Consider the following 22,009-nt stretch of genomic DNA (forward strand, 5'->3'; position numbering starts at 1 on the left):
TTCCGCCCCTCCCGGGTGGTGGTGGTGGCCAAAACCACCCGGTACGAGTTCGAGCAGCAGCGGTACCGTTACGCGGAGCTCTCGGAGGAGGACCTGAAGCAGCTGGTGGGTCCTGGCTCGGCCCCGCTTCGCTCCCGTGCTCGGCCGGGGCTCTGGTGGCTGCTGCGCCCCCTCGGGCGAGACCTCTCGGGACAACTCTTCCCAGGGCACCGCAGATGCCCGTCCTGCCTCTCTCGCGGCCCCCAGGTCCTCTGGTTTCTCCCTGGGTCCTCTTTGCCTCTGGGCGTGCGTGCGAGGGAGAGGCAGGGCCGGGGAGAGGGAGAGCCGGGGAGAGGGAGAGGGGCAGTATTCGTGCAGGGACTTCCGAGGCAGGGGCGCCGCAGGGAGGGCGAAGAGGGGCTGCCGAGTGGTCTCATAAGAGTGAGGGGTTTGGGGATTCGTTGGTGCCCTCGCCGACCCCGCCCTCTTTCGCTGGTTGGGTCCCACTCCAAGAAAGTGAGCCGTGGCCTGAGGTCTGGACGCCCTGCGAACTGCTCCCCAGGACGCCCCGAGAAAGGGGGCCCGGGGCGCCGCTGAGAGCTGCAGGGGGAAAAGGGCCGAAACTACCGCGGACACACCCCCTTTTACTCTGCAGGACTGCGAGGCCTAGGGCACTCCGGAAAGCCCTTCAGCCTGAGCCTTTTCCTTGCTGTAACGTGGTCGTTGGACACTACCAACTTGTTTTAAAAGCACAGGTCTTTGGTGCTGAGAAGGGAAAGGGAGAAAATGTGACTTGTGTATATACGTTTTTAAGGAGAAATGTCAGGACAAGGGGCTGGTATACAGGGTAGTGTGTGAAATAAAAAGCCTGCGACTCTTGTGCAACAATATCTCCACAATAGACCATATTTGATACGTTTATTAATGTATATGCAAAAAGATACAAATCCAAGAGAAAAACCAGAGTTTGAATCTTCCTGTTGTCAACCCCCGCCCCCCCAACACTTTAAAAACAATTTCTGATGCCATACCCCCATCCACCAACTTCAGGAAAAGGAGAGTGCCCGGTGCTACCATGAGCAATGTGTCCAGAAAAATCTGTTGGAAATCTCTTAATTGTTGGCACTGTGCACCAAAAGATTTTGGAATTAATTGCACGTAACTAATTTAGTTTAATGCTGTGCAAGACAAGACAACCTGTTGGAAACCTCTGGTATCGTGTGATCTTAGCGAAGTTATTTTTTTGTAGAGGCGTCAAAATGAAATTATAAATCATCTTTGCTTAAGTGCTGAATCTGTTGTCAACATTAAACATCCTGCTTCTTTGTTGGGTTTATTGAAGACGGCCTCTGCATTCACCTGATGGGAGTCTAAATTTGTAGATTTGTTTTCTGTTTCCTGAGTGTTTGAAAATGACTGTTTATAGAATACACTTGCATCATTTAAAGAATAAAACAGTTTGAACAGGAGGCTAGAGTAGTTGAGTTTGTGTTAGGGAGTGAAACTAGAGGTGAGGCATGGACTAGTAATGTCATAAGAAAGCACAGTGTTACTATTTGGGGAAAGTGGTGTGCCCTTTGGGTTGTACTAATTTTGCAAAGTCTAGCTTGTAGAATTTGTCAAATGCCATGTATGCATGAATATGTGCATACAGTTTTATCGAAGCTTCCCACAACAATTTAAAATAGCTCACTTGGCATGTTTAAAGTGTGGGATTAAGAGTGAAGAGCTCAGTTCTAGGCCCCTGGTTCTGTGTGGTTAACTTCCTATGTGTGTTCTCTGGGCCTCATAGGTGGAAATGATACTTCTTGTGTAGTATGGTCCGTTTTCAAAGTGCTCCACCTAATTCAGTATGTGAATTGCTGAGGTTGTACCAGATAGCCTCCAAGGTCCTTTACAGTGCTGGCATTTTGAAACTGTGGATAACGTTTTCAAGGCCTCAAGAAAATGGGTGACATCTCAGGATTAACTCTTGGACCTCTGAACTAGATTGCCACTTAATAAAAAACTTTTAAAATGTAGGGAAAATCAATAAGTCTGAAAAAGTCAAACTACCTAAGTGTACCCATTCTGAGTGGAGAAATCTCTAATAAGGTAAATATTTGTCTATTGCTAGGTAATGCTGTTTGGGATAAGCCAGCTTTGAAGTAAAACTCCTGGGACTGTAGAATACACAGTTTTGTAATTGCCAGGCATTGGAATAGTTTTTGTTGATGTTGTTGTCATTACAGTTTTATTGGATAAGTTCCTTACTGATTTGAATTTGTGTTATAGTTTATATCAAGGCCCATACTCAGAGTGCAATAGCATTAGTTGTAGCCCAGATGAGAGATTATTAATAGGCCAAAGAATACTGGGCTGTGTGAAGTTGTCCTAAAATGGGATTCTGTAATAGGAGTGATAAGATGATAAGTATTATTGGTTATATTGCTGGGGTAAAAAATACTAAGTTATGTGAATCATGTGAATTGGATATAAAAGAAAGTGGCCAAGTGTTTGAGTCTCACCATGGCTGCTGTGTCTATAGTGTCATGGTAACTTGGTTTTTTGTCAAAGCATTCTCTTTTGTTGTGGTGGTGGTTTTTTTTTTTTTTTTTTTTTTTTTTTTTTTGTAAAACAGGTCTGTATTAGGCTGTTTGTTAAAATGCAAATGGAAGATGAAGGATAGAGTGCCAGTATAATTTTATACCCTGAAGGCTGATGATTTTCTAACTTTGTAGAAATGTAAACAATTACAGGAAATATTTTTTAGTTGATAAGGCATGCACAGAATAGGTTTACATCCTTCAAGCTAGTCAAAGTTTTGACTTTTATTTACCCTTTCATATTGGTTACATTGCTTTATTTTAAAATCTTGTCTTTTTCCCCATTGATTGACCAATGACTTATCTTGTGATATCAAATTTCTGGTCAAATATTTTAGTTCTACTGTTTCATGACGTTTCAAAAGCCAGTAAAACTATTACTACAATTTACTTGCTTCATTAAGAGATATAGCTGTTGGCAAATGTGGAACTGCTATTAACAGGGTCCTTAACACAAATTAGAACTCTAGATGAAACAGAACTGACTTGGAAAGGATTTTGACACCAGAAACATACCTCACTGGTCAAAAAAAGGTTTTATTTAAAGCTCTTTTTCACCTGTCACCAAGGATGGGGAACTGAATAAGGGAAAAAAAATATTTTAATATAGAACAAATAAGAAGTCAGCAGTTTCTACCCTCCTCTCCGTCATTCCAGGTCTCACAACTTGGCAACCCTTTTATTGGTGTCTACTTTTAGTTTTGTTTTCTAAAATTCATAATGGGATAGAATAATTTCATTTAATAGTCTGCCGTGTTATTTGATTAAACTAGATGACTTGGAAGGTGTAGCACCTTGGATTTCCCTTTTGTTTTCTGAAGATTTTGTGGCTTAGGTTGTAGCACTTGGGCAGATAATACTTTTGCCACAGGGTATGCAATAAGTGTACCATGGTATAATTTTGTCAGGTGGTATACTTTTGCTACATTGTATGCAATAAGTATATTGTATACAATATGATTGTTAATCAAATAGCATAATTTGGAGTACTGCCGGAGCTTTCTAACTGAATCTTGCTCCTCTCAAATCTTCTAGACACAGACACCAGAGTGTCTATCTAAAGTGAGCATCTGGCCCTTTCTCTCTTCTGCTTAGAACTCCACAGAAGCTCCCTGTACCCTTTAGTCACCTAGAGTACTTGTTAAAATGCAGACACCTGAACCTTAGCCCCCAAGACTCTGAGTCAGTTTGTGGAGAATTCCCAGACTTTGGTTTTCTGAAGTACACACCTGACATTAATGACTCTGGCTGAATTCCAGGGATGTGTTTTATCCCTGGTTTGCATGTGGTCCCCAGTTACACTGAGAAACACGGTCATGGGCTCAAGTTCAGGATCTTTAGAATGACAGAAAAGTCCCTTCGTGAACTGGCTACCTCTTGAGCTTCACTTCTGATCACTTCTTGTCTTAAATTTCATATTCTGGCAATTTCAAACTGTCTTAATTTCCATGAGATGTTTTACTGATTTAGTTTAATTTATGGATCACTAGCACATAAAATGATTCAAAATGTAAAAGATACAAAATATTATACAATGAAAAGTCTTTCTGTTACTTGTCACTTGTCATTCAGTTTTGTCCCTGGAGGTAACTATTATCAATTTCTTGTGTTTTCTTCCAGAAGCAACCTATACCTACAAATCAACACAGTGAAATATTCTTTTTCTTTGCCTCATCTCTTTTTATTCAATGATAATATACTATTTAAGGTATTATGTGCCTTTTTTTTTAGCCTAACAGCATTTGTGGAGATTGTCATAAAGAGCATTCTCATTCTTTTTAAAAACAATGTGTATATAACTTCATTGTGTGTCCTAATTTATCTTCTGCTATTAAGCACATTCTGAAATGAATAACATTTGTGTTTATATGCATGTAAATCAAGCTGTAAGACAAATACCTAAAGTTGAAATTGTTGAGTCAAAAGGCATGTGCATATAAAATTTTAACAGATTTGGCCAAATTGCTTCCCTTAGAGATTGTACAGATTTTTACTTTCACCAGCCCTGTATAAGGGGACTTGTTTTTCCATGGTTTATCAAATTGTTGGGTCTTTGCCAACCTGGTGGGTGAAAGATGGTATTTCAGGGCGGTTGAATTTGCATCGCTCAGTGTCTACGTGTCTCCGTTTGTAGCCTCCTTTGATTTGAATGCTCTTCTTCCTCTATCCAATTCTTGTTTTGTTTTGTTTTGTTTTGTTTGAGGTTTAGCTCAGACATTACTCTCTCAGGATGTCATCTTTGGTAACCTTGCTGTGCCTTTGCCTCTCTCTGGCTACCAAGATTGTGTTAGGCATTCTTCACTTCATAATACTTATCTGTGTTTATTTTCTTCTCTAGACTGTAAACTCTTTGAGGGCAAGAATTGCATCTCCTTCATCATCCTCTCCAACCCCACACTTTCCACTAAAAAAAGTAGTAAGATCATTTTTAGGTCTTTTCTCCTTGAGGCTGGGACCAGCTTCCTTGTAGTCCAGGGTCAAGAGATGTGGACTAACAGTATAGATTTCAAGGTTACTGGGATATAGTTGGTAGATCAGTTTCCTGGAGTGGGGAGATAACTCAGGGAAAATGAAGTGAGAGCAGATAAGAAAACCAAAGTTGGAACCTTGAGCAATACCAAGGGAGGAGGTCAACAGAATTAACAGAGGAATGCACAAATAGAGAACGATGGGGAAAATAAAGGTGATAGCCTGGTAGAAAGTAAGTGGGATAGAGGTGATCTAAGGTAAATACCAAATATATCTGAAGAAATCTTTAGGGTTTGATGCACTAGGTCTGATCATGTTAGGTAAATGATTGACTATCTAGGTGTTAATTAGGTGCTGTTAACCTTTTTAAGGCAATTTTGAGTAACACTTAGAGTACCATTTAGTTAAATGTGTATGCTTTTCAGGGTGCCTAAATTATGCCTAGTGGATTTACATACTGAACTGTCATTGTCTCAAAAGTTTGTGCATTTATTATGTGTTAAATTTAAAAAGTCTCAACTCTTTCCCTTATTAAGCTATCATAGAAATTACAGAGTACAAAATAGCAATACTCAATAGTAAAACAAGCCTTAAAAATTTGTAATTGCAATAAATTTAGTTTTAGATAAGTAAAACTATCTGTGATAATTTAATAAAGGTGTTATAAACCATTTAGGTAATAGCATAACTTCACATCTGGATCTTAAAGTGTGCTAAATCTATCCATTCAAAATCTTGCTTTTTTTCCTTACGTGTTGTGTTTTATTTTAATATCAAAGCTGTGTGGAGAGACATGATCTTGGCTTTTGCAGATTCTGTAGCAGAAACTCTTGCTTATACTGAAATGTGTCTGTCTGTAGATCTCATGGAGTCACCTGCTTTTTCCAAGTGTCCTGGTGAATCTTTAATTATTTATTTATTTTAATGGAGAGAAGAATTAACAGGTTTTTGGGGAAAATATTAAAGACTGTTACTAATAATGTTGTGTAACATTGCAGAGAATTGGGAATGTGTTCTGAATTTCAGTAATTTCTCTAACCTTTTAATGGTAAGACATTTTCTAAGAAATCATGTGTTCTTATTTTTGTCTGATTAAAGGAATGTTTTTAGATATTTGAAGTCATGTTATTTTCAAAGGTGTAGCAAGAAATTCTTACCAGCTTTCGCATATTCCTTTTAAACAAATATAATTATTGGACTTCACTACTCACTGGCTGTGGTGATTGAATGTGAGGGAAGAATTAAAGCCAGTTGAATAGTGATTTAAGCCTTTCTAACTGATGCTGTTTATTAAGTGATTTTCTTATTTTTTATCTGCCTTGTTTAGCCAGTTCATGTTAATAAAGCTTAATAGCCCAACCAGCAAGGTCTTTAAAGAAAATAAGAACTTACATTCTCTAAATGAATGTTGAGCGTGACTTATTAGAAAATTAGTTCACAAGAAGAAATTTGAGTGGGAATAAGAATTTATGAACTGACATTTTTGCTTCAATGTTAAGTATTCTGATACTGACTGAACTTTGTATTTAGATTTGGAATTTTAGAAATTTTAGTATTGTTAGCAATCATAGAAAACTTGAAGTTTTTTGTTAGTTCTTCAGAACTTTTTCTCCCACAAATTCAGACCCTTTCGCCATCTCAAGCCAAAGTTCCCTAACAGTCAACTGCCAAGTATCTTATTTTCCTGGGGCTTGCTGAGAGCCAGGAAGTAAGCATAAAAGTTTCTGAACTCCCAGACTAGCATTTACAGGGCATACACAGTAAGGTTTATGTGGTTTTTTCCTGGGTGCATGTTCCATATTGTCCAAACCAAAATTTGGAACATAAGGTAAAAAGTCTGGATAGGGAATTGAAGTATGAGGGCCAGCTGCTCTTGAAGTTTTATTTAAAGTAGAAGTGGTAAATTAGATGTAACTAATTCAAATACACAGTAAGCCTATTGCAGCTGCAAGGGCAGCACCAGCAGCAGCTGTTTCAGCAGTCCTGGCACCCCAGTGTTAAAAAGAGTCAGAGTTAGGTGGAGGGATGGAAAGCATTCCAACAAGTACGAAGGAAGAGCTTGGTGAAAATAGACCAAAGAGATTAGAGTGTAGGGAATGGGGAGGAAAACAGGTAGGAGAAAGGAGCAGAAGTCAGGTGGCATAAGCCTGAGAGTTGGTAGGGAGAATGCCATTTGTAGAGGGCATTAAGCTGAGGAAGAGACATGCTGTGGTCTCTCTGGTTTCTGTGTGGGGAATAATCTATGGGGCTCCAAGAGTGGAAGTAGGAAACCCCAGTTAGAGGCCTGTGCAGTGGTTCAGGTGTGAGATCATGAGTGGTAGAGGTGAAGAAGGGAAAAGTGCTTGGATCAAACATAAGATCTAGTAATTGGATGTGGAAATAAGCAAAAATGGAGGCATCGGGTATGGCTCTAGACTCTTGGCTTAAGCCATAGTTGGGGAATTCTTGGGCCAGAAAATGAGGGGCTAGATATTGAACATGCTAGATATTGAATGAATAATAATAGTATTTAATTATTCAGTATCTGGCATGTTCAGTACCTAGCCTTCTAAATTTGGGGTGCCTGTTAGATATCCAAAGAAATATGTCAAATAAGCAGTTGAATAAATGTATTTGAAGCCCTAAAGATAGGCCAGGTTGGGAGATAGCAGTTGGGAATCATCGGCATCAGCATATAGATCTCTTTTAAAGCCGTGGAACTAGAGGTTGCCAAGGGAGAGGGTAGTGGTCCATACTCACTGAGAGGTGGTTAATGCAGTTTTAGTCAATCTGTAGCTGGGTAATGATAGTGGTAATCTGAATATTAATGCTATGTTTGTCCATATTAAGAAACTCTAGTTTTCCAAACTTTACTGACTTGTGTTGATTTGTTGATGATTTTAAATGAAGGAATTTTCTAGTTATTATCATAGTCAGTGTTTTCCTTTAAAAAAATTATTGACGTTGGTAGCTTAAAGTTTAATGAGGCTTTTGGCTAGGCATTAAACTTTGGCACAGGCTGTCTAATCTATTGTAGTATATCTTGGTGAGTTAACATCTATTTATTAATTTTCACAATAGCCAAATGCTTCCTCAGCTTCTCTTTTGTGAGAACATACAAAGATTACAAAGTGAGGGCAAAACTATTTAAAAACTCTTAACCCAGTAGTCACAGACAAAAGATAGGGAAGGTAGGTATCAAAATATTAACCCTTTTGGAGTCATAAGATTATATTTGATTTCAATTTTCTTTAAATGTGCATCTTCCATATTGTGAGTGTTATCTTTATAACCTTTAAAAAGTAAAATATGTATTAATATGCTGTCTAAGAAATAGTTTTACTTTATAGTTCAGTAAGTAATGATTTAAAACAAAATATTTGAGATTGTGTATTAGGCTGAGTGTGGTGGCTCACACCTGTAACCCCAGCTTTTTTGGAAGCCAAGGTGTGTGGATTGTTTTTTTGGAAGCCGAGGTGTGTGGTCTCAAGGAGTTCAAGACCAACCTGGGCAACATGGTAAAACTCCATTTCTACCAAAAAAAAAATACAAAAATTAGTTGGGCGTGGTGGTGTGCACTTGTAGTCCCAGCTGCCTGGGAGGCAGAGGTGGGAGGACAGCTTGAGTCCAGGAGGCGGAGGTTACAGTGAGCTGAGATCGCACCACTACACCCCAGCCTGGGCAACAGAGCCAGACCCTGTTTCAAAATATATATATATATATATGTAGTAGGTATTTGAAAACTGATTTTGTTACATAAAGAGGAAAGGTATAAGCTGGGCACAGTGACATGTGCCGATAATCTCATCTACTTGGGAAACGGAGACAGGGGAATCAATAGAGCCTAGGAGTCCAGGGCCAGCCTGAGCAACATAGCAAGGCAGCATCTCAGGAACAAAAAAAAAAGAAAAAAAAAAAAAGGGAAAAGGAAAGGTATAAAGGAATTTGGAGGAGCAAAAAAGTACAAATAACACACTTTTGAATTCTAGCATTCACTGTAGTGAACAAATTTCCTACTTGGCGATTAAATGGATGTTCACTAAGGACATTTCTGAACTTTTTTCTCTACATTTTACTTTATGGATTATTCATAAGAAATATACTTTTAAGAATTTTAGGCTGAGATAGTTATAAAATGTTACTCCAACTAGGAAAAATAATTCTTGAAGGATATATATATATTTTTTTATATATATATATATATATATAAAAGTTACCCTTTCTAAGGGAGCTAGTCAGCCCTTTGTTTAGATTGCATAAGGTAAATTCCAAATAGAGTTTATAAATCTGAGAACAAGAGAGAAGCAAATCCAAGTGGAACAAAGGTCATCTAACCACCTCTACAAGTATTAGTTTATCTTTGGTCATCAAGTAGCCATATGCAATGTGTTAAAAAGTCATCAACGCTGAGGCAGGAGAATGGCATGAACCCGGGAGGCGGAGCTTGCAGTTAGCTGAGATTGCGCCACTGCACTCCAGCCTGGGCGACAGAGCGAGACTCCGTCTCAAAAAAAAAGTCAAAAAAATAAAAAGCTTAAGCTGTAAAACATAAGATATTGAGATCCTGGTGACTATATGATTCAGAAAACATAATGCTGTATTTGGTATTAAAGCCAAATTATAATTTTCTGATATCAGGCTTTCTAGTTCAATTTGTACTGGTAGGTTTCACAGGTAGTCATTAAAATATATTTTCAAAAAATTGTATTTTATATGGGGCTTTTAAAAAACAATATTAGAACATCATGTGTAATATGTATTAGTAAAACAACATTTTTTTTTTGTTTTGACATAGCTTGCGTTGAAAGGCTCTAGCTACAGTGGACTTCTTGAACGACATCATATTCACACCAAAAATGTAGAACATATTATAGATAGTTTACGGTAAGTTTGTGGGATTGGGTCTTGGGTTGGATTTTATATTCAGGACTTCCAGTTCTTATTTTGTACTAGCAGCCCATTCTTAGGCTTTTAGTGTTGATTGTTACTATGAAATCATTTTCAGAAAATTATATCGAGGTTAATGGATCTGATTTTATAGCATCTTTAAGGAAATATTTATTCTCTGAAAATGTCACAAGTATTTTCAATTATTTGCTCTTCCAGAGAAATGCATTTTCTACAGAGTTAGTTACACAGCTGGCTTCAACTGTGTAATGTTTTATTTATTAAAACAGACTAGTGGATTATATGAGTGTTCATTGTAATAATATTTTTGAGTGACTGAAAATTATAGAAACTTCTGTCCAAAAATTACAGAAACTTCAGTTAATTCAGAACTAAACGCAATTATGTGTGTATAAGAAGGTCAGTGTGAGAAACATGTGAATTACAAAGTGTTCAGTCACTATTCCAGTGTCTGGTACTCAATGGATATTTGTTGGATTTAAAATAACGGCCATTCAGTTTTATAGTTTAAAAAATCGTCACTCAGGCCGGGCGCGGTGGCTCACGCCTGTAATCCCTGCACTTTGGGAGGCCGAGGCGGGCGGATCACGAGGTCAGGAGATTGAGACCATCCTGGCTAACATGGTGAAACCCCGTCTCTACTAAAATACAAAAAATTAGCCGGGCGCGGTGGCGGGCGCCTGTAGTCCCAGCTACTCGGGAGGCTGAGGCAGGAGAATGGCGCGAACCAGGGAGGCGGAGCTTGCAGTGAGCCGAGATCGCGCCACTGTACTCCAGCCTGGGCGACAGAGTGAAGACTCCGCCTCAAAAAAAAAAAAAAAAAATCGTCACTCTAGGTGTTAGTCTTCTGGACCGGTTTTGTACTATGAATTTAAGCATTAGATGGAGTAGAGAAAATGAAATTCTAACTAATACTGCTATTCACTAGTGGTTATAAAAGCTTTTAAAGCACATGGAGATTTGGGATATAACTTTTGATTTATTCATATGCTTCCTTAATTAGCTAGTTAAATTGGCTGTTGTAATTAAATGATAGCAAAGATAATGCTATAAAGCTCCATGTACATTTGCTTATAAGACACAAATTTGTTTATTTTACATCTCTTGTAATCATCTGCCTCTCAGAAAACATACCCCTGTTATATATATATTATTAGTGGAAATTTCGTATAACCTTTCCTTTTTTTATCCTAGGAATGAGGGAATTGAGGTTCGTCTAGTAAAGAGGAGAGAATATGATGAAGAGACTGTTCGATGGGCAGATGCTGTGATAGCTGCAGGAGGTAATAATTTTACAGAAGTAACGATGTTGGAATATACAAATGTTGTTTAATACACATTATTTCCAGATACCCTAGGGTCTAGCTATATTGAAGCCGTCAGAGTCTTACCATTAAACAACTTTTTGGATTGTTACGATTAGGTTTAAAACTTCTGTTTTATACAAGTCTACTTTTTAAATGAATGATGTTACTGTGAGGTTCCTTGTGTATATTTAAGGTATGCATTTAACTTCAAATATGATTCAAAGGATCAGTTATTGTATTTTGGTATAATTATAGCAGTTTTAAGAAAAAAATGAAGTTGATAAAGAGTTTAATGAGATGAGGTAAATTCTATTCCTCTTTGGTCCCAATATACTTACTTTTTTCTGAACTTTATCATTAAGCTAATGGCTACTGTTTCTAAAACTTTAAGTTGACAGCAGGTGTTGAAGAGAAAAATTTGAAGTTGGACACATTGGATATGTTTTCATTAAAATAATTTGTGAATTCGGACTGGTGTTATGGGAGAAGGAAAGAAGATTGGCTAATAGAAATTTTTGGATTAGATTAGTGGTTACCAACTGTGGGGTGCTACTAGTATGTAAAGGGAATACCTCTAAAACATTCTACAGTGTCCCCACAACAAAGAATTACTCTGCCTAAATGTAATCTTGCCGCTTACGAAATCCTGGATTAGAGTGGGAGAGAGAATCCAAAGGTATAATAGGTAGAAAGGGAGTGGGATAGGCTATACCAGTTAGCAGGGTAGGGTATGATTGTTAAAACTACTAATTTTCAAAATGGCCAAAAACTGGATTTATAACAGAAATCTGGTTATGTCTTATATTTTGTCTTATTTTCGTTAGGTGATGGCACAATGCTGCTGGCAGCAAGTAAAGTCTTGGACAGACTTAAACCAGTTATAGGGGTAAACACTGATCCAGAACGGTAAGAAAGAACATACACTTTTTGTTTGATTTGTGTGGTGTGCTTTTTAATTTTTTTTTAGGTTATACATACATGCATTTCTGCTTTGCTTGCATAGTATCTTTTTATAGTCTGTCTTAAAATTTGGAAGCTATTCTTTATTTTCTCGACCATGTTCACATTCCTGGGCTCTGTTACTACAGACATTTTACTATGGTGTATGGTGTCTAAGTGGAAGCATGATTGTTCCTGGCCACCGTGAATATTAGAACCATGTTCCAGAAACATTCTAGTAATGAAATTTAGGTATGTAGAATTGAGTAGGATTGTCTTTTATGTAGTTGTTTTCAAGGATATAGCTCTAGTTTTAACCTCAGGCATGAAAAATATATATACATGTAGCTGGCATTGGTGGTAGGAGAACTGGGATGGACCAGTTCTCATATTTTCGCTTCCCAGGTAGTTTGGGAGTAGGATCTATGGCATAATAGACCTGAGTTCTTGACCCCGGTGAGTGTTGGGGACCTTTGGTATTGCTGAGGAGGGACAAGTTAGTAATGATCCATTTTCTACTCTTCCTTATGGCTTGTATTTATATTCCTCGTTATGCTACCACTGATTTTTTTTGGGGAGGTGACTTTACTGACTTAATAAAAAGACCTATCCAAACACTATTGGCATTTTTTTTTTTCCTTCCTCAGCTTTCTGATATTTACCCTCAGTCTGTTCTAGCCACCCACAGCCGTGACTATACCTGGACTTTCTGATGATTTGGAATTTCCCTATCTCTACAATCCTAATTAATTCCACTCTGACTGCAGCCTCCTACCTTAACAGCAGTCTTACTACTTTATCCCACTAAATCTGCCCTTTGACTTTCAGTATTTTGATCCCTTCCATTTTCTCCACTTATTTCTTCCTCACTTCATTTACTTTCTTAAATATTTCTTTCTTTCTTTTCTTTTCTTTTTCTTTTTGTTTTTTTTGAGACAGAGTCTTGCTCTGTTGCCCAGGCTGGAGTGTAGTGGCGTGCTCTCAGCGCATTGCAACCTCTGCTTCCTGGGTTCAAGTGATTCTTCTGCCTCAGCCTCCCGAGTGGCTGGGACTACAGGCATGCACCACCACACCTGGCTAATTTTTGTATTTTTAGTAGACATGGGGTTTCACCATGTTGGCCAGGCTGGTCTCAAACTCCTGATCTCAAGTGATCCTCCCACCTTGGCCTCCCAAAGTGCAAATATTTCTTCATCGTTACCTTTGTGCACAATTCTAGATCAATCTGACCATCATCCTTTCTACTTCTGCATCAGTACTGCTGTGGTCATCTGGGGAAAAAAAGATCATTGGGTTTGGTGGCACTTCCAGTTTGTAGTCTTCAGCACTTAACAGTGGACTCAGAGTTGCACACAAACTTCCTGTGTAGCCCTACTCATCTCTCTTCCCCATTCTCTGTGGTGGCTGCTTCAGTAGTTCAACTTTTGCATTCACCTTGCTTCCCTTATCCTTCCTCCTTCAATAAACCCACCTTTTTTTTCACAGAGGATTTGAAAGTCACTGGATTAGAACTACTTCACCTTTTCTCCTTCTTAAAAAAATCTTGTCCTATCATGTTGTCTTTTTTTTCTCTCCCTTCACACATGACTCCTTTTAGCCTGAAAAGACTTGTTCAAAACTCCTGTTTTTCAAGAAAATTTAAAAAATCTTTTACCCTGTGTCACTTTCGTATAAAAGGTTTATACGTATAAAAGGTTTTATACGTATACGTATAACCTTTTATTATCTCTTTTCCTTCCAGTTATCCCCAAGCTTGGTTATCTGCACTTCTTCAGTTCTTAGTTATTTTCTAAAACTTTGCAACTTTTTTATGGATTTGCCCCCAACCAGTTCATCGACATTGCTTTTGCCTTAGATCAGTGATATCCTCGTTACTGAGTTTACTGGATATTTTAGTCCTTGTCTTACCTGATTTCTGGGAAATTTTTGGTGCTAACTGCTCCCTTATTTCTACTCTACTTTGTTTGCATTTGTGATACCCCTTTCTTCTTATCTCTGTGACTACTTCTTTGTCTGTATCTCTTTTGAAGGATCTTACTATTTGGTTCCTGGCTAAATACTGGTGTTTTTACATATTGTGCTCTGGGCCATCTTTTTTCTTCTTCAATTCCTATATTGTCTCCAGGGAGGCTGATTAATACTGTGGTATTGGAGTCTCCTGGGACTGCAGAATCTTTATTCCAACAGTGATCTTCTTGCTTCCATTCTTACCCTTATGGTTTCTTAGTTTCTTCTCCCCACTGCAGCCAGCATTATTATTTTATGAAAGTTTGATAATATTATGTGACTTCTCTGCCTAGATTTTTTTTTTCTCATGGCTTCCCATCTAACTTAGGATAAAATCTTAATTTTTTACTGTGAATAGGGTGAAAAACTCCTGATTTTCTTGGAACTTTCCTAGTTTTAGCACTGAAAGTCCTGTGTCCCAGGAGAATGTCAGTCCCAGGCAAACCAGGGGACAGTTGGTCACCTTAAATATGATATACAGGCTATACATTATCTGGCCTTTTACCGTTCTCTGTCCTTATTGCCTATTATTTTTCCCTTCATTCTATTCTAGCCACACTGGCCTCTACTTTGGATATATCCAGTGGTATTAAAAATGTAACATGTACAAATAAACTCTCCTTTTCTCTCTCCCATCGTTCTTAATGAATGGAATCATCTGTGCTGAAGCTGTAACTATCTCTCCCTCACTCTATCTTCAAATTGGTCCTAAGTTCTAGGGAACTTACTTTTGAGTCCATCTCTTGCCATCCTCACTGTCACTAAAAATAGCTCAGCCCTTTATAGTTGTTTAAATTACTGAACTAGCTTACAGTCTCTCTCCTTCTAACTCATCCTTTACACATTGTCTTAGCTTCTTTCTGAAGTGCAGATCTAATTGATTATACCCACTCCTTATTAAAATCTTTTAGTTTACCATGACCTTCAGGATACATTGTAAATTCCTTAGCATAAAATATATTATCTTTCACTGTCTCTTGCCTATTTGCTTTTCTAGTTTCACCTGTCCTCATATGTCCACAGGCATGACACATTCTTTAGCTTAAAAAATGTATTTTTGGAAACTGTTCTAGGATCAACCTAGGATCCTTTCTAAAAGGCTGTTCTTAACTGCAAAATGTAACTATATGAGTGTCCACCAACATGCTGGTTAGAGGCTCACACAGGGATGCTTTTACTCTGGTGGGGAGCTTTGTTGATATATAAGATCCAGGGCATGATTTGAGAGTAGGTGAAAGAGTTCTCCAGAAAGGCCCATGTCCCCCCAACCCACCCACCCATGCCTTTGTATGTGCTTTTGTCAAAAGTTCCCTTACACCACTTACTCACTTCTGTGGTTCTTGTTTGTTCAAGACTGGGGTTTCTCCTGGGTTGTAATTCCCTCTACAGAAAGCACTTATCCCTATATATTTATTTTCTGTTTCTTTTTCTCTTCCATTAGACTATAAATTCCTTGAGTATAGGACCTTGTATTTTAATTTCTCTGTCACTAGCATAGTTTTATACATAGCTGGTAGGTAATAAATACTTGAAAAATGAATGATTAAGTGATTTTAGGGAATAGGGATAGAACCCCAATCTAGCTGAGTAAATATTCCCTAAATGTAAATAATTGAGATCATTGGTTCAGTAATTAATTTTTAATTGCCATCAATGTTGATGCATGTGGGTTTTAGAACTTCTTAATGGCTTATTTTTATATCATTAAGGTAATAGATTCTTAACTTTAGTGATCGTATGTTACACAGTTTATTGAACTATATTTTCTTTTGAAAACTGGCTTCATATTCATAAATTTGTAGGAATTTGAAGCTGGCAAGCAATTGTTAATATTGTCATCTCTTCTCTATTTTCTACCTAGAAGAACAGGTGTTAGAAGTTCTTTGGTTTCTCTTCTTGCCTCCAGGCAAGCCAAAGTTGCCTTCTGGTTTTGTGTATGCTTCAAGTTATCTGACTTCTTTATCTTAAATATGGTGGTATCTCAGTCCTTCAAAAAAGCTTCAAAAAAGCTCAGAGCTTCGAAAAAGATCAGAAGTTAATGTTCAACTTAAGTTGAACAACTTAAGTTGTTCAAGTGTTGCATAACAAATCATCTCAAAACTTAGAGGCTTATGATGGTAACAGTGTATTATTTCTTATGGGTTGTGCATGTCAGGAGTTCAGGAGCAGTTTGGCTGCGTGGTTTTGGCTTGAGATCTCTCCTAAGTATAAGCAGGTGTCAGCTTGGTCTGTAGGCATCTGAAGGCTTGACTTGGGCTGGAGAATCCACTTTCAAGATGGCCCACTCACATGGACTCATCTAAATCAAATGTGTAATTTCTGTCTGTCTCTTCTGTATTCTACAGCCACTCTACTGAGCCTGGTAAATAATTACAACATTTGAAAGCTTAATATTCAAAATGGGATAGAGGGCATGTGGATAGTCAGCCTCCAAGGTAGCTTCCTAGTATTTAGGTACCCTTTAATGTACTCCTCCCTGCCCCCCAGTAGTCAATCAAGGATGGCCTATGTGACCAGTAGAATATGGTGTGAGAATGTGTAGGTCCCAAGACCAGGTCATAAATGGTATTACAGCGTCTATACTGGTCTTGAGGTTTGTTCGTTATGGGGTAGGACAGCCACCATGATATGAGGATCCTCACAACAGCCCTGTGGAGAGGTTCACATGGAGGGGGATTGAGGTCTCCTGCCAACAGCCAGCACCAAGTTGCCAGCCATGTGAGTGAGCAACCCTGGAAGTGGTCGTGCTAGCCCAAGTCAAGCCTTCAGATGCCTGCAGCCCTAGCTGATATCTGACTGTAACCTCATGAGAGAGTGTTCTCTCTACAGAGGTTTTAGACTTGCAGTTGACCTCAGCAGATATTATGCTATCAAATGACCGTTGATGCCTTTTGTATACTTAACATTGCGTGAAGTATTACAACGAATATAAGAATTTAAAAACCTAGGCCTTGCGTTTTCTTAACCTCAGTGTTGACCCGCTTAGATAAAGAAGTTTACTATTCACAACTTTGTAAAAACATTTTTCTCTGGTCTTCACACTTACAAGTTGATTTACATTGATTATCAGGAGTTTGTTTTCCTAAGCCTACCCTCAGCCTTTTCTTCAAGATTGAAGTATCATTAAATGATGATAACTGAGCCTTCTGGACACATCTTTAGGTGCCACATACTGTCATCTACACCAACCAAGAGGCAGTCTTACCACCTTATAATTTGCAATGATTCATTTTAATTTGTCTTCCACATCAAGCTATGAACTCCTTAAAGGAGTTTCATTATTTATATATTTTTGAATAAATGAAGGATTACATTGGATTAAGCTTTCTCAGTTCTTTTTTAGTGACTTAGGATATCTTAAATGACATTTAAAAAGGAATTATGGTTCAAAATATTTCACATAAATATTTTGATTCCTCAGAATCACCTTTTGAGATTGCTGGTTTGTCCTGATTTTGGAGATGAGGAAGCTGATGCCAAAGTGACTTGCCCAAAGTTAATAGTTAAATGATTTAAAGGTTAGAATAAAAATTTGAAGGTTAGTAGTTAAATAATGTAATTATTTGAACAACACTGTACCATTAGGTAACTTTACAGGGTAATTAGTGGCAGATTTGCTGCTATTTTTAGTTTCATTGTAATGTAGAAACTCACATATTATTATGTATTATGGCATTAAAGCTGGATGTAGACTACTAACTCTATGTGGTCTTTTTTATTTTTGTTGAAAAAACACAATTTTGTGGCAAAAAACGGAATATAGAGTAGAAATTTTTAGAATTTCATTTCTTAATTTTATAACTTAGTGATACCTTTTGATTAAATTCTTTTGCTTCACCTTTTTTTCTTTTCCTCTTTATATCACCAAAAAATTCCTGTTAAAATACAGGTCTGAGGGTCATTTATGCTTGCCCGTTCGATATACACATTCCTTTCCAGAAGCCTTACAGAAGTTCTATCGTGGTGAGTTCAGGTAGGAATTTCTTACAGTTTTTCTTATATAAGTATCTTAATAAGTATGTGCCATTAATAAATCTGTTAAAAAACAGAACAAATCAGGCAGGGCACAGTGTCTCAACGCCTGTAATCCCGGCACTTTGGGAGGCCGATGCGGGTGGATCACTTGAGCTTAGGAGTTCGAGACCAGCCTGGGCAACATGGTGAAACCTTGTTTCTACAAAAAATACAAAAATTAGCTGGGCATGGTGGCAAGCACCTGTAGTTGCAGCTATTTGTGGGGCTGAGGCGAGAGGATCACTTGAGCCCAGGAGGTAGAGGTTGCAGTGTGAGCCGAGATCACGCCACTACACTCCAGCCTGGGCAACAGAGTGAGACTGTGTCTCAAACCAAACAAACAAAAAAACCAGAACAAATCAGATAATGTTTGGATTACTCCATAGATATAACAGTAGCCATTAAAAGTAATGTATTAGCTGAGTCACACATAGGTCTAATTTACCTTCTCCTAGTCCAGTTGGAATTGTGGAGAGAAACCCTGACAAATGTTGGTTGGCCTATAATATAACTGCATATAGAGATTTTTTTTCTCCTTCAGTGAGATAGCAGCCATGTCTCTACTTTCTTAACCTCGTTACTTGTCCTTATCAGTTTAGTGGAAAGGTAATTAAAACTTCGGCTAAAATTGTTTGAAGTTTTAGATTTTATATTTTTTATCTTTATCTCCCATCTAGTAATGATTGAGAGTTGGATTTAATCCAACCATGCTGAGATTCCTGGTATCTGTCTCACATAAAAGTATTTCTTAAGTAGTGGGGATGGGATTTTTAAAAATTTCTTTTACTTAATGTGTTCAGTGGTCATACCATCAGGAAAACAGGAAGGTAGAAGAAGGAGCATGAGGTTGGCCAATTATATTTGAGAGAGCCAAGTTGGACTACTTTTTATTTTCTGACTTGGACTGTATTTTATAGTTGGGGAAAGCTTTTCCCACAGATATTTGTGAAGTTGTATTACATCTTCTTGACTTTTCTAGAATCATTTCATTACCAATAATTCTAGTTTCTAGTCATTTCAGAAGTTTGACAACTTTAGAAATGGCTAATTTATACCTACCAAGTGGAAGTATATTTTTGTATACTTACCAAGCAGAATCTGTCCCATTGACTTTCGATACATTGATTATTGGTTTTGAAATCAATTAAATCTGATTTTTTTTTCCTTTTACCAGAGATGGTATTTAAATTTTTAGGTGTAATCAAAACTGTTTTATTTATTGTTTCTCAATCCTTTTTTCCTTTTATTGTTTAAAAAAAACTGCATTACAAAATTTGTGGAGAGGGATTTTTATCTAATCCAGCCGTCTAAACACAATATTATTTTAAGTTTGCTCTCTTTTTTGTGTAATATTTTTTGCTGAGCAAAGCACAAACTATATCTTGCTCAGTATCTTGGACTTTATGGGTTCTTGATAGAGTTTGACTTAAAAGTTACTTGGGAGATTTTGTACAAGCACATTAGGTATTTCCATTATAATTGAAAAGAGAATAAATATTCAAATCTGTCATTGATAAGGAAGCTATAGACTTTAGGTGTTTCTGATATAACTTATTCATGGAATAACTGGTAACTTTTTTATTAACTATTTAATTTCGTTAAATTATTATAATGTGTACTCTTTAATTTATTCTATTTTAACATAATTAGCTTTTTCTTCACTTTTCTAAGGTGGTTGTGGAGGCAGAGAATCAGGTTATACCTTGAAGGGACTGGCATAAACCCTGTTCCTGTGGACCTTCACGAGCAGCAGCTAAGCTTGAATCAACACAATAGAGCCCTTAACATTGAAAGAGCTCATGATGAAAGTAGGTGGATTGGGCATCAGATGTGTTTGGGGAAATATTTAACTCATAGTTCCTTCGACCTCAAATTTTTTGATGTAATAATATATGATTAACTTGTTTTTAGTTTCATTAGTAGCACTTAACAAAGTACAGTGAATTACTTCAATTGTAAAGTTTATTAGAATCTGAAGTAAGAAATAATAGCATATTTCTAGATGTTTTCTAGGACAGATTTGAAAACTAGCTGATTAGGGAAGGATGGTAAAGTATCTGATAAGATAGTTGATGTTTGAGAAAAGATTCTTGGCCTTAATCTTTGAAATGTCAAAAAAAAAAAAAAAAGGAAAGCAGTAAAGTTGAAATGAGCTAATCTGTGGAAGATTATGATGGTTATATATTTTATATAGTTATACTTAAATATATGAAATATATTTGTTGGGAAATTTTGCATTCCAGCCTTAGGATTTGTGCTTGAAATATTTGTGTAGCTTAGAGAATATTAGCATAAGGTGATTTGGCAGCTCTTTTTGTTAGGAGGGTTAAAGCGAATTCTCCATTTTGAGCCATATTTTCCCACTTTTTCTAGCAAATGTAGGACTTTAATGATGCAAGAATATCCCAAAAGAAATCTTAAATATTTGTAGACTGTATAAAAAGATACAGTTTTCTCCTGTGTTTTATTTTCTGGATAAATTTATCAGGAAAAGCTACTTTTACATTTTTGCTTTCTGCCTCTGCTCTTTCATGGTACCTGAGGTTTATATCCACTTATTCCAGAGTTTTTCATGGTGACTTACAGCTTTATAGGTTAGCATGTTTCTAAAATGTGTGTTTATGTTGTATTTTAAAGGTTCTCCTCCAAAAAAAATTATATTTAAAAAAATCTTAAATTATATGTGCATGAACTTCTATTGTTTTTGAAAGTCTGCAGTAACTATTAAGCACAATTTAAAAATAATAGTTAGAAATTTTAATCCCTCACTGAAAGAAGTTACTGCTACCAACAATAGATGGTAGATTTAACTGTCTTCACCAGCAGTCTTATAAAAAGATATAGATTGGTATATAAAGAGTCACTGCTCAGATTCCTCAGATTTACTGTGTTTAGTTTATAAATGAAGTTAGTATTTCATATATAGAAACAATATTACATACAAAGTTAGTGAATCATAGCTCAGCATCTAGGATGTTCATATCTGATTAATGGTAGTTCCAGAAAAAGAACAGAAAAATATTCAAAATCAAAAAATCATACATGATGATTTCTCAAAACAGGCAGGGGAAATTATTCAGCACATTGGTCTAGGCAAAGATTTTATGGCTAAGACTTCAAAAGCACAGGCAACAAAAACAGAATAGACAAATGGAGCTATATTAAACAAATCTTCTGCATAACAAAGGACGCAAGAGTGAAGAGACAGCCTATAGAATCGGAGAAAATACTTACAAACTATTCATCTAACAAGGGACTAATATCCAGGATATACAAGGAATTCAAACAACAAACACAAATAATCTCATTAAAAAGTGGCAAAGTTTCTGAGTAGAAGTTTCTCAGAAGACATACGGATAACCAACAGCTATATGAAAAAATGCTCAACATCACTAATCATCAGGGAAATGCAAATCAAAACCACAGTGAGATATCATCTCTCCCCAGTTAGAATGGCCGTTATCAAAAAGACAAAAATAACAAGTACTGGCAAGGATGTGGAGAAAAGGGAACTCTTATACACTGTTGGTGGTAATGTAAATAAGTAAAGCCATTATGGAAAACAGCATGAAGGTTTCTCAAAAATCTAAAATAGAACTCCTATACAATCTAGCAATCCCACTACTGGCTATTTATCCAAAGGAAAGGAAATCAGTATAGCAAAGGGATACTGGCACCTCATGTTTGTTGCAGCCCTATTCACAATAGCCAAGTATGGAGTCAAAGTGTCCATCAGCAGATAAATGAATATGGAAAATATGGTGTATATATATACACAATGGAGTACTATTCAGCCATAAAAAGAATGAAATCCTGAGATTT

The 22,009-nt window shown here is 37.1% G+C and overlaps 1 protein-coding gene across 4 annotated transcripts in view; it reads left to right on the forward strand.

Moving 5' to 3' along the window:
* Positions 1-22,009, forward strand: part of NADK2 (NAD kinase 2, mitochondrial) — a 45,456-nt gene that overhangs the window by 767 nt on the left and 22,680 nt on the right. For 2 of the 4 annotated variants that reach the window (XM_012002367.1, XM_012002369.1), the window contains exons 2-6: positions 9,808-9,896; positions 11,115-11,203; positions 12,052-12,133; positions 18,063-18,146; positions 19,859-19,995. In XM_012002367.1, the coding sequence (XP_011857757.1) occupies positions 12,063-12,133; positions 18,063-18,146; positions 19,859-19,995 (292 nt within the window). In that variant the 5' untranslated portion in view covers positions 9,808-9,896; positions 11,115-11,203; positions 12,052-12,062. Of the gene's footprint in view, positions 1-6; positions 106-219; positions 247-9,807; positions 9,897-11,114; positions 11,204-12,051; positions 12,134-18,062; positions 18,147-19,858; positions 19,996-22,009 lie in introns of those variants that run through there. The other 2 variants (XM_012002368.1, XM_012002370.1) reach the window with 2 other exon arrangements.

Source organism: Mandrillus leucophaeus, unplaced genomic scaffold (assembly GCF_000951045.1).
Source record: "Mandrillus leucophaeus isolate KB7577 unplaced genomic scaffold, Mleu.le_1.0 Scaffold684, whole genome shotgun sequence".
NCBI classification, from domain to species: Eukaryota; Metazoa; Chordata; class Mammalia; order Primates; family Cercopithecidae; genus Mandrillus; species Mandrillus leucophaeus.